This window comes from Oncorhynchus keta, chromosome 27, assembly GCF_023373465.1.
Source record: "Oncorhynchus keta strain PuntledgeMale-10-30-2019 chromosome 27, Oket_V2, whole genome shotgun sequence".
Lineage (NCBI taxonomy): Eukaryota > Metazoa > Chordata > Actinopteri > Salmoniformes > Salmonidae > Oncorhynchus > Oncorhynchus keta.
This window is the reverse complement of record NC_068447.1, coordinates 19500076-19513539: the sequence shown is the minus strand read 5'-3', so window position 1 is coordinate 19513539 and position 13464 is coordinate 19500076. Positions and strand designations below refer to the sequence as shown.

The window sequence follows — 13464 nt, the reverse complement described above, 5'->3', positions numbered from 1 at the left end:
ACACAAAACACAGAAACACATTCATAGCCTACACACACTTCCATGAACACACAAAACACAGAAACACATTCATAGCCTACACACACCTTCATGAACACACAAAACACATTCATAGCCTACACACACCTCCATGAACACACAAAACACAGAAACACATTCATAGCCTACACACACCTCCATGAACACACAAAACACATTCATAGCCTACACACACCTCCATGAACACACAAACACAAAAACACATTCATAGCCTGCACACACCTCCATGAACACACAAACACAGAAACACATTCATAGCCTACACACACCTCCATGAACACACAAAACACAGAATCACATTAATAGCCTACACACACCTCCATGAACACACAAAACACATTCATAGCCTACACACACCTTCATGAACACATTCATAGCCTACACACACCTCCATGAACACACAAAACACACAAAAACACAAACACATTCATAGCCTACACACACTCCATGAACACACAAAACACAGAAACACATTCATAGTCTACACACACCTCCATGAACACACAAAACACATTCATAGCCTACACAGACCTTCATGAACACACAAAACACAGAAACACATTCATAGCCTACACACACCTCCATGAACACACAAAACACAGAAACACATTCATAGCCTACACACACCTCCATGAACACACAAAACACATTCATAGCCTACACACACCTCCACGAACACACAAAACACATTCATAGCCTACACACACCTCCATGAACACACAAAACACATTCATAGCCTACACACACCTTCATGAACACACAAAACACATTCATAGCCTACACACACCTCCATGAACACACAAAACACATTCATAGCCTACACACACCTCCATGAACACACAAAACACATTCATAGCCTACACACACCTCTATGAACACACAAAACACAGAAACACATTCATAGCCTACACACACCTCCATGAACACACAACACACATTCATAGCCTACACACACCTCCATGAACACACAAAACACATTCATAGCCTACACACACCTCCATGAACACACAAAACACATTCATAGCCTACACACACCTCCATGAACACACAAAACACATTCATAGCCTACACACACCTCCATGAACACACAAAACACATTCATAGCCTACACACACCTCCATGAACACACAAAACACATTCATAGCCTACACACACCTCCATGAACACACAAAACACAGAAACACATTCATAGCCTACACACACCTCCATGAACACACAAAACACAGAATCACATTAATAGCCTACACACACCTCCATGAACACACAAAACACATTCATAGCCTACACACACCTTCATGAACACATTCATAGCCTACACACACCTCCATGAACACACAAAACACAGAAACACATTCATAGCCTACACACATCTCCATGAACACACAAAACACATTCATAGCCTACACAGACCTTCATGAACACACAAAACACAGAAACACATTCATAGCCTACACACACTTCCATGAACACACAAAACACAGAAACACATTCATAGCCTACACACACCTTCATGAACACACAAAACACATTCATAGCCTACACACACCTCCATGAACACACAAAACACAGAAACACATTCATAGCCTACACACACCTCCATGAACACACAAAACACATTCATAGCCTACACACACCTCCATGAACACACAAAACACAAAAACACATTCATAGCCTGCACACACCTCCATGAACACACAAAACACAGAAACACATTCATAGCCTACACACACCTCCATGAACACACAAAACACAGAATCACATTAATAGCCTACACACACCTCCATGAACACACAAAACACATTCATAGCCTACACACACCTTCATGAACACATTCATAGCCTACACACACCTCCATGAACACACAAAACACACAAAAACACAAACACATTCATAGCCTACACACACCTCCATGAACACACAAAACACAGAAACACATTCATAGTCTACACACACCTCCATGAACACACAAAACACATTCATAGCCTACACAGACCTTCATGAACACACAAAACACAGAAACACATTCATAGCCTACACACACCTCCATGAACACACAAAACACAGAAACACATTCATAGCCTACACACACCTCCATGAACACACAAAACACATTCATAGCCTACACACACCTCCACGAACACACAAAACACATTCATAGCCTACACACACCTCCATGAACACACAAAACACATTCATAGCCTACACACACCTTCATGAACACACAAAACACATTCATAGCCTACACACACCTCCATGAACACACAAAACACATTCATAGCCTACACACACCTCCATGAACACACAAAACACATTCATAGCCTACACACACCTCTATGAACACACAAAACACAGAAACACATTCATAGCCTACACACACCTCCATGAACACACAACACACATTCATAGCCTACACACACCTCCATGAACACACAAAACACATTCATAGCCTACACACACCTCCATGAACACACAAAACACATTCATAGCCTACACACACCTCCATGAACACACAAAACACATTCATAGCCTACACACACCTCCATGAACACACAAAACACATTCATAGCCTACACACACCTCCATGAACACACAAAACACATTCATAGCCTACACACACCTCCATGAACACACAAAACACAGAAACACATTCATAGCCTACACACACCTCCATGAACACACAAAACACATTCATAGCCTACACACACCTCCATGAACACACAAAACACATTCATAGCCTACACACACCTCCATGAACACACAAAACACAGAAACACATTCATAGCCTACACACACCTCCATGAACACAAAACAAAGAAACACACAAACAGAAAATACTCTATCCGCTGTCATTCTGGCTCTTTCCACCTTTCAAACTATTCAGAAATATCTAGGTGTATAAATAATTTACTTTGTGGGATGCATCAGCATTACCGAACACCTTCTCACAGACTCAGACCGCACCACTTTAGCATTAGCCATTCAGATCAAACACCCTGCCAGCGAACACATTAACCAAACTAACAACAATCATACAAGTCAGTATGTTTGTTTCCCCCTCGTGCGTTCCTTTTTATAGCAAGGAGAAACAAGGTAAGAGTGCCAAGTCAAGCCTGTAAGACGGCTTTGAGACTCCCCACTCCTCTACTTACCCACGTGGCAGATCTTCTTTCTCCTGGATCCCGACAGCTACCCCATAAAAGCATCTACAGACTTCACTAGTAGAGTCACTATGCTACTCATCTCATAAATGTTTTATTCGCTTACTGTCCTGTCTTTTGAACTCTTGTCACAGCAAAAATCTGCACCTCCAAAGGGCAATGGTAAGCCTATACTTTGAGTGTGAAATAAACCAGCAGGTTCACGTTTGAATGCAAAGGCTAGAATGAGACCAACAGGTTACAGTTGAAGACTAGATTCACAGGGTAGCTAGGAGGTCTTATAGCTACCCTGCTACTGCATTTGTGACCTCATCAGGCTCCTGTACTGCCAGTGGGGACACAAAGCACCCGCCAAACACTCACAGACACACACACCTCTTTCCTGTTTGTGACTGGTGCTGGTTGTGATACATTTTCCATTACATCTCAATAGATGCTGTATGTTAAAAACCTATAATCTACACAAATAAATAATGACACATTACACAACGACATATTTCAGCTATAGTACTGGTATGTATATGGTTTATTTGATTGTGGTCTGCAGAATCATGAAACCATTATGTGACAGTTTTAAAAGCTCAGATCAAGCTTAAATTCAATTTAATTTCCATAAATCAATTTAAATGTAGAGTAAAATTTAAAACACATTCCATTTCAAACCCTCCAAAAACTGAACTATGTAGGCTAATTATTAGCCTATGCAACCTTTAAAATTCCCAAATGTAATAACCTGATCAGAAATAAAAAGAGAATTTCATAAAGCTCTTAAATCTGTTCTAGGAATAATATTAACCTACACAATGTTGCGCCATTTGTCAGACAGCCCTACCTTGCAACCCTGGCGTGGGAGTTTTACCTCTGCAGCAGACAGGTGTCTTGGTGACTGTCCTCACAACCATGATCCATCTTTCCAGGGCACCGCGGCAGCGCTCATTAGAACTGCAGGCCTATTCTGAATTGTAAAACTGTTTGGTTTAATAGCCCAGTAGCCTACCGTTTAAGTCAGTGTCATCCTATATTTATCCCACCGCCTTCTTGGTGTCAGCGGTGGGTTAGTGATGAAAGTGATGGAAGATATCAAGGTTAGTTTCCATGAGAAGAGGACAACCACCATATCCTTCCTGTACATTTTCTCCGTCTCTCTCGTCTCTATGTTGCAGACAAAGCACAAATGAAATGTAGGTCTAGGTGGTGTAGCCTATGCCGATGTCACTAGGAAACATTAAGCATGACAACAACAGTTGTAAGGCCTCATTATGATAGGCAGCATAGGCCCAGAATCATACATAGACAGAGGAACCTTCATGAATAAAGTGCTGATGTTTAAGGGCAATGAAAGCGGCTAACTGAGCTGCGGGGCATGGGTGGAGGAGCCACTCACAGGTAGACTAGCAGGTAGATCAGGATGTGGGAGTATTTAGGCCTTGCTGTGAAAAGAGGACTAAGTGTTAACAATTTGCAAGACTGTGGTTTGGTCAGTAGCTACAAAGCAGAGAAGAGGGGAAACCAGAGAGTTAAAAAGTTACGCCTACACAATTTTCCGGTAAAGTGTTCCTTGAAAGAAGGCACTTTCTATGAGCAGAGATAATTAACAATATGGCTGTGTATTTTTGGGATTGCATTCTGAAAGGTTAATAATTAAGCTCTGAGATATAAATAAAAAAGTGTGTTTTGCAATTAGCTCTTATTGAATGTGGGTCACCCTCAAAAAACATAATTCAAACAACCAAAAATAGAACATTTTACAAACAAACATTCACATTACAAAAAGTACTACATTTTCTATTACAACTGTCCCACAACAGGATTGGCATAAAACTCAAATAGAAATATACAAAAACTGTTCTTTGTAAATCTTTGACTAATTTTCTGTATCTCAGTGAAATCCAAGGTGCTCTAGTACTCCAGGGTGTCTTCTTTGGTCCCCAGAATAAGGGGGTGTACGTAGCTGCCCAGTGGGGTAAAAAGCACATTCCTCAATCATCCTCTAAACGGTGCTTCCCTGAATCACTCAAATGGGTCTGCCCATTGTCCCATCAGTAACTGGGCTCATCCATCTCCTCATCGCTCCATTCTGGGGGTGCGTCCGTGCCAAAGTACCGGTCACCGAAATTTCCTTCACACAAGTGACAAAGAACAGTAGAGATTAGAGTTTGAAGCAGAGCATGTACACGTGCGCGCAGACACACTCACGGAAACTGCCTTTCTCACCTATGCCGGGTATGATGTGGAAGAGATCGTTGACCTTCTTGTCGACAGCGGTGGTGATGATTTGGACCTGAGGGAAGGCGTAGGCCACAGAGTGAACCCCCATCTCAGCCATCAGCAGAGACACCAACAGGATCTTATCCTCCTGGACATCATGGTCCTACACAAGACACAGACACAGAGAGAGATGCATCATCAGATTCCATCAGAATCACCTACCAGTAGGACTCGTAAGGCCATCATGCCAGCAGCCTCAGTACACACGGTGCAGTCCATCAGAATCACCTGCCAGTAGGACTCGTAAGGCCATCATGCCAGCAGCCTCAGTACACACGGTGCAGTCCATCAGAAACACTTACCAGTAGGACTCGTACGGCCATCATACCAGCAGCCTCAGTACACACGGTGCAGTCCATCAGAAACACTTACCAGTAGGACTCGTACGGCCATCATACCAGCAGCCTCAGTACACACGGTGCAGTCCATCAGAAACACCTACCAGTAGGACTCGTACGGCCATCATGCCAGCAGCCTCAGTACACACGGTGCAGTCCATCAGAAACACCTACCAGTAGGACTCGTAAGGCCATCATGGCAGCAGCCCCAGTAGACACGGTGCAGTCCATCAGAATCACCTGTCAGTAGGACTCATACGATTGGCCATCAAGGCAGCAGCCCCAGTACACACGGTTCAGTCCATCAGAATTACCTACCAGTAGGACTCGTACGGCCATCATGGTAGCAGCCCCAGTACACACGGTGCAGTCCATCAGAATCACCTGCCAGTAGGACTCATACGATTGGCCATCAAGGCAGCAGACCCAGTACACACGGTTCAGTCCATCAGAATCACCTACCAGTAGGACTCGTACGTATGGCCATCATGGCAGCAGCCCCAGTACACACGGTGCAGTCCATCAGAAACACCTACCAGTAGGACTCGTACGGCCATCATGCCAGCAGCCTCAGTACACACGGTGCAGTCCATCAGAAACACAGACCAGTAGGACTCGTACGGCCATCATGCCAGCAGCCCCAGTACAAACGGTGCAGTCCATCAGAATCACCTACCAGTAGGACTCGTACGGCCATCATGCCAGCAGCCCCAGTACACACGGTGCCGTCCATCAAAATCAACTACCAGTAGGACTCGTACGTATGGCCATCATGCCAGCAGCCCCAGTACACACGGTGCCGTCCATCAAAATCACCTACCAGTAGGACTCGTACGGCCATCATGCCAGCAGCCCCAGTACAAACGGTGCAGTCCATCAGAAACACCTACCAGTAGGACTCGTACGGCCATCATGCCAGCAGCCTCAGTACACACGGTGCAGTCCATCAGAATCACCTACCAGTAGGACTCGTACGGCCATCATGCCAGCAGCCTCAGTACACATGGTGCAGTCCATCAGAAACACCGACCAGTAGGACTCGTACGGACATCATGCCAGCAGCCCCAGTACAAACGGTGCAGTCCATCAGAATCACCTACCAGTAGGACTCGTAAGGCCATCATGCCAGCAGCCCCAGTACAAACGGTGCAGTCCATCAGAATCACCTACCAGTAGGACTCGTACGGCCATCATGCCAGCAGACCCCAGTACACACGGTGCCGTCCATCAGAATCAACTACCAGTAGGACTCGTACGGCCATCATGCCAGCAGCCCCAGTACACACGGTGCCGTCCATCAGAATCAACTACCAGTAGGACTCGTAAGGCCATCATGCCAGCAGCCCCAGTACAAACGGTGCAGTCCATCAGAATCACCTACCAGTAGGACTCGTACGGCCATCATGCCAGCAGTCCCAGTACAAACGGTGCAGTCCATCAGAATCACCTACCAGTAGGACTCGTACGGCGTCTGCCTAAGGACATTGGTGAGGACCATTCATCATGCCAGCAGCCCCAGTACAAACGGTGCCGTCCATCAAAATCAACTACCAGTAGGACTCGTACGTATGGCCATCATGGCAGCAGCCCCAGTAGACATGGTGCAGTCCATCAGAATCACCTACCAGTAGGACTCGTACGGCCATCATGGCAGCAGCCCCAGTAGACACGGTGCAGTCCATCAGAATCACCTACCAGTAGGACTCGTACGGCCATCATGGCAGCAGCCCCAGTAGACAAGGTGCAGTCCATCAGAATCACCTACCAGTAGGACTCGTACGGCCATCATGCCAGCAGCCTCAGTACACACGGTGCAGTCCATCAGAAACACCTACCAGTAGGACTCGTACGGCCATCATGCCAGCAGCCTCAGTACACATGGTGCAGTCCATCAGAAACACCGACCAGTAGGACTCGTACGGCCATCATGCCAGCAGCCCCAGTACAAACGGTGCAGTCCATCAGAATCACCTACCAGTAGGACTCGTAAGGCCATCATGCCAGCAGCCCCAGTACAAACGGTGCAGTCCATCAGAATCACCTACCAGTAGGACTCGTAAGGCCATCATGCCAGCAGCCCCAGTACAAACGGTGCAGTCCATCAGAATCACCTACCAGTAGGACTCGTAAGGCCATCATGCCAGCAGCCCCAGTACAAACGGTGCAGTCCATCAGAATCACCTACCAGTAGGACTCGTACGGACATCATGCCAGCAGCCCCAGTACACACGGTGCCGTCCATCAGAATCAACTACCAGTAGGACTCTTACGGCCATCATGCCAGCAGCCCCAGTACACACGGTGCCGTCCATCAGAATCAACTACCAGTAGGACTCGTAAGGCCATCATGCCAGCAGCCCCAGTACAAACGGTGCAGTCCATCAGAATCACCTACCAGTAGGACTCGTACGGCCATCATGCCAGCAGTCCCAGTACAAACGGTGCAGTCCATCAGAATCACCTACCAGTAGGACTCGTACGGCGTCTGCCTAAGGACATTGGTGAGGACCATTCATCATGCCAGCAGCCCCAGTACAAACGGTGCTGTCCATCAAAATCAACTACCAGTAGGACTCGTACGTCTGCCTAAGGACATGGTGAGGACCATTCATCATGCCAGCAGCCCCAGTAGACATGGTGCAGTCCATCAGAATCACCTACCAGTAGGACTCGTACGGCCATCATGGCAGCAGCCCCAGTAGACACGGTGCCGTCCATCAGAATCAACTACCAGTAGGACTCGTACGGCCATCATGGCAGCAGCCCCAGTAGACACGGTGCAGTCCATCAGAATCACCTACCAGTAGGACTCGTACGGCCATCATGCCAGCAGCCTCAGTACACACGGTGCAGTCCATCAGAAACACCTACCAGTAGGACTCGTACGGCCATCATGCCAGCAGCCCCAGTACAAACGGTGCAGTCCATCAGAAACACCTGTCAGTAGGACTCGTACGGCCATCATGGCAGCAGCCCCAGTAGACACGGTGCAGTCCATCAGAATCACCTACCAGTAGGACTCGTACGGCCATCATGGCAGCAGCCCCAGTAGACACGGTGCAGTCCATCAGAATCACATGGTCCTCACCAATGTCCTTAGGCAGACGCAGATAATGCAGCTGAGAGCGAGGGAGGGACAGGGAGGAAAGATGGGATGAAGGGAAGAATGAAAGACAGACAAAAAGGCTATAACTATGACTCCAACTTTTCCCTGGTCAGGTCCTGCAGTCTACTCAAAACTTCAAGCATGTGTTTTTTCCAGATCCATACCTCTGGTTCTCCTGTGTCCTGGTTGGTCTGGATCAGGATCTTACCGATGCGGACATCTTTACACACCGCCCGGAGAGCTGGCTCCATGGTCTCTCCTGCTCGCAGGATGGACACTCCAGTGATCTAAGGAAAACCAGAAGAGAAACCAGGTTCATGGATTTCTAACATACTGACTGATAACTGAGTACAGTACATTTAACAACAAGAACATGACAGCATTAATACTATACTGTTCATCATGACAACACTGGCTGATAAATACACAGGACTGAGTTAACATCTAATAACAGATGAAATGTGCTATTATATAAAGCTAATTTGAATCACACAGATTGAGTTCGCTCATCAGAGGGAACTAGCCGGCTGAAATGGAGATAGAAACAAGTGAATAGGAAGGAGAAAGTGAGAGAGATGGATAGAAAAACAGGCAGGAAGAAAAATAAAGCTCAACTCACCCTCTTCCCGTGGAAAGTCCTGCCTTCATAGTCCTCTCCCTGCGGTGTTTGAACTATATGCCTCTGTGGAAAGAGAGAAAGAGAGAGAGAAAGAGAAAGAGAAAGAGAGAGAGAGAGAGAGAGAGAGAGAGAGAGAGAGAGAGAGAATGATGAACTTATATGAGTACAGACCTCAAGACAACGAACCCATGGTGCGTGTCCAGTTGGCCACACTAAACAATCAATAAAACACTTCTTTACTCCAACAGCTCTACCTGTAGTGGGTGGTACATACACAGTGTACTGTAGTTGCTGTGCGATTCAAGTGATATGGTGTGTTTGTGCAGTCGCGGTATGTGTGTGTCTTTTTGGTTTTATAGTGAGAACTTTCCTCTGCGGTGGATTGACAGTTTCCATACTCCAGAGGACAGACTCTCTCTTTCGCTCTCTCTCTCTTCTTTTTCTCTCTCTCGCATCTTGCTATCTTGACCTCTCATGCTCTTTCCATCTCTTACACTCTCTTTCCATCTTTCTTACCCCCATTTTTCCATCACTCAATTCTTCTCCCTCTATCTTTTCATCTCTTTCTAAATGAAACTACATTCAAATATGCTCTTTGGGTATGAACGTTAAAGTACAGTAGAACAGAGCAGTCTTTCTATCTCTCTGTCTCTCTGTCATACGTACCTCTGAGGGAAGAAAGGAAAGCGCTCGTTCAATCAGCAGACGCATCAGTCTCTTCGAGTAGAAGATGAACTCATCCCTGCTTGTCTCTTTGTTTCTGGGCAGAAGAAGTAGGACACTCAGGGACCAGACAAATAAAAAACACGCAGGGACCATACAGATAGAAGTAATTCAGGGTCCAGACAAATAAAAGACAGTCTGGGACCAGACAAATAAAAGACAGTCTGGGACCAGACAAATAAAAGACACAGGGACCAGACAGATAAAAGACAGTCAGGGTCCAGACAAACCCCCGAGCTGACAAGGTACAAATCTGTCGTTCTGCCCCTGAACAGGCAGTTAACCCACTGTTCCCAGGCCGTCATTGAAAATAAGAATATGTTCTTAACTGACTTGCCTGGTTAAATAAAGGTAAAATTAAAAAAACAAAAATTAAAAATTAAAAACAGTCAGAGACCAGACAGATAAAAGACAGTCAAATACCAGACAGATAAAAGACAGTCTGGGACCAGACAAATAAAAGACAGTCTGGGACCAGACAAATAAAAGACAGTCAGGGACCAGACAAATAAAAGACACTCAGGGACCAGACAGATAAAAGACAGTCAGGGTCCAGACAAACCCCTGAGCTGACAAGGTACAAATCTGTCGTTCTGCCCCTGAACAGGCAGTTAACCCACTGTTCCCAGGCCGTCATTGAAAATAAGAATATGTTCTTAACTGACTTGCCTGGTTAAATAAAGGTAAAATAAAAAAAAATAAAAATAAAAAACAGTCAGAGACCAGACAGATAAAAGACAGTCAGGGACCAGACAAATAAAAGACAGTCTGGGACCAGACAAATAAAAAACAGTCAGATACCAGACAGATAAAAGACAGTCTGGGACCAGACAAATAAAAGACAGTCTGGGACCAGACAAATAAAAGACAGTCAGGGACCAGACAAATAAAAGACAGTCAGGGACCAGACAAATAAAAGACAGTCTGTGACCAGACAAATAAAAAACAGTCTGGGACCAGGCAAATAAAAGACAGTCAGGGACCAGACAGATAAAAGACAGTCAGGGACCAGACAAATAAAAGACAGTCTGGGACCAGACAAATAAAAGACAGTCTGGGACCAGACAAATAAAAGACAGTCAGGGACCAGACAAATAAAAGACACTCAGGGACCAGACAGATAAAAGACAGTCAGGGACCAGACAAATAAAAGACAGTCTGTGACCAGACAAATAAAAGACACTCAGGGACCAGACAGATAAAAGACAGTCAGGGTCCAGACAAACCCCCGAGCTGACAAGGTACAAATCTGTCGTTCTGCCCCTGAACAGGCAGTTAACCCACTGTTCCCAGGCCGTCATTGAAAATAATAATATGTTCTTAACTGACTTGCCTGGTTAAATAAAGGTAAAATAAAAAATAAAAAAATAAAAAAACAGTCAGAGACCAGACAGATAAAAGACAGTCAGGGACCAGACAAATAAAAGACAGTCTGGGACCAGACAAATAAAAGACAGTCAGGGACCAGACAAATAAAAGACAGTCAGAGACCAGACAGATAAAAGACAGTCAGGGACCAGACAAATAAAAGACAGTCTGGGACCAGACAAATAAAAGACAGTCTGGGACCAGACAAATAAAAAACAGTCAGATACCAGACAGATAAAAGACAGTCTGGGACCAGACAAATAAAAGACAGTCTGGGACCAGACAAATAAAAGACAGCCAGGGACCAGACAAATAAAAGACACTCAGGGACCAGACAGATAAAAGACAGTCAGGGACCAGACAAATAAAAGACAGTCTGTGACCAGACAAATAAAAGACAGTCTGGGACCAGACAAATAAAAGACAGTCAGGGACCAGACAGATAAAAGACAGTCAGGGACCAGACAGATAAAAGACAGTCAGGGACCAGACAAATAAAAGACAGTCTGGGACCAGACAAATAAAAGACAGTCTGGGACCAGACAAATAAAAGACAGTCAGGGACCAGACAAATAAAAGACACTCTGGGATCAGACAGATAAAAGACAGTCAGAGACCCTCCAGATAAAAGACAGTCAGAGACCCTACAGATAAAAGAGAGTCAGGGACCCTACAGATAAAAGACAGTCAGAGACCAGACAGATAAAAGACGGTCAGGGGGCAGACAGATGAAGCAGTCAGTGGCCAGACAGATAAAAGACAGTCAGAGACCAGACAGATAAAAAACGGTCAGGGACCAGACAGATAAGACAGTCAGGGACCAGACAGATAAAAAAAACTGTCAAGGACCAGACAGATAAAAGACAGTCAGGGACCAGACAGATAAAATAGAGTCCAGGAATAGACAGATAAAAGAGAGTTCAGGATCAGACAGATAAAAGAAAGTTCAGGATCAGACAGATAAAAGAGTCCAAAATCAGACAGATAAAAGAGAGTCCAGGATCAGACAGACAAAAGAGAGTCCAGGATCAGACAGATCAAAGAGAGTCCAGGATCAGACAGATAAAAGAGAGTCCAGGATCAGACAGATAAAATAGAGTCCAGGATCAGACAGATAAAAGAGAGTCCAGGATCAGACAGACAAAAGAGAGTCCAGGATCAGACAGATAAAAGAGAGTCCAGGATCAGACAGATAAAAGAGAGTCAGGGATCAGACAGATAAAAGACAGTCAGGGGCCAGACAAAAAAAACAGACACTACGGGCCATGTAGTTGCACTCAACCCACATTGTGGAAGTGAATGCTTGCTACAGTATGTTTATGCTCTGACCTACCTGTGTTATTATCTGACTCTATATCAGTTAGACGGTTTATTGAGAAGTGTGTAGTGCAGTGGTTATTACTGATACCTGATGATGGTGTGCATCCCATGACCTGGGCTGTGTTAGTAAAATACCTGACTAGTATTATAGTGGGTCGTTCTACATTAGTTCTAGAGGTAGTTATACCAGTAGTATAGTGGGTCATTCTACATTAGTTCTAGAGGTAGTAGTTATACTAGTAGTATAGTGGGTCGTTCTACATTAGTTCTAGAGGTAGTAGTTATACTAGTAGTATAGTGGGTCGTTCTACATTCGTTCTAGAGGTAGTTCTACTAGTAATATAGTGGGTCCTTCTACATTAGTTCTAGAGGTAGTTATACTAGTAGTATAGTGGGTCGTTCTACATTAGTTCTAGAGGTAGTAGTTATACTAGTAGTATAGTGGGTCGTTCTACATTAGTTCTAGAGGTAGTTATACTAGTAGTATAGTGGGTCGCTCTACATTAGTTCTAGATATAGTACTAC

The 13464-nt window shown here is 45.0% G+C and overlaps 1 protein-coding gene across 1 annotated transcript in view; it reads right to left on the bottom strand.

The window, feature by feature from the left end:
* Positions 1-3691: 3691 nt before the first annotated feature.
* LOC118359588 (uridine-cytidine kinase-like 1) overlaps positions 3692-13464 on the bottom strand; it is a 55564-nt gene continuing 45791 nt past the window's right edge. Inside the window, exons 10-15 of the mRNA XM_052481881.1 lie at positions 10195-10288; positions 9529-9591; positions 9074-9196; positions 8815-8922; positions 5412-5568; positions 3692-5316 (exon numbers count right to left, since the gene is read on the bottom strand). Of these exons, the coding sequence (XP_052337841.1) occupies positions 5237-5316; positions 5412-5568; positions 8815-8922; positions 9074-9196; positions 9529-9591; positions 10195-10288 (625 nt within the window). The 3' untranslated portion in view covers positions 3692-5236. The remainder of the gene's footprint in view (positions 5317-5411; positions 5569-8814; positions 8923-9073; positions 9197-9528; positions 9592-10194; positions 10289-13464) is intronic.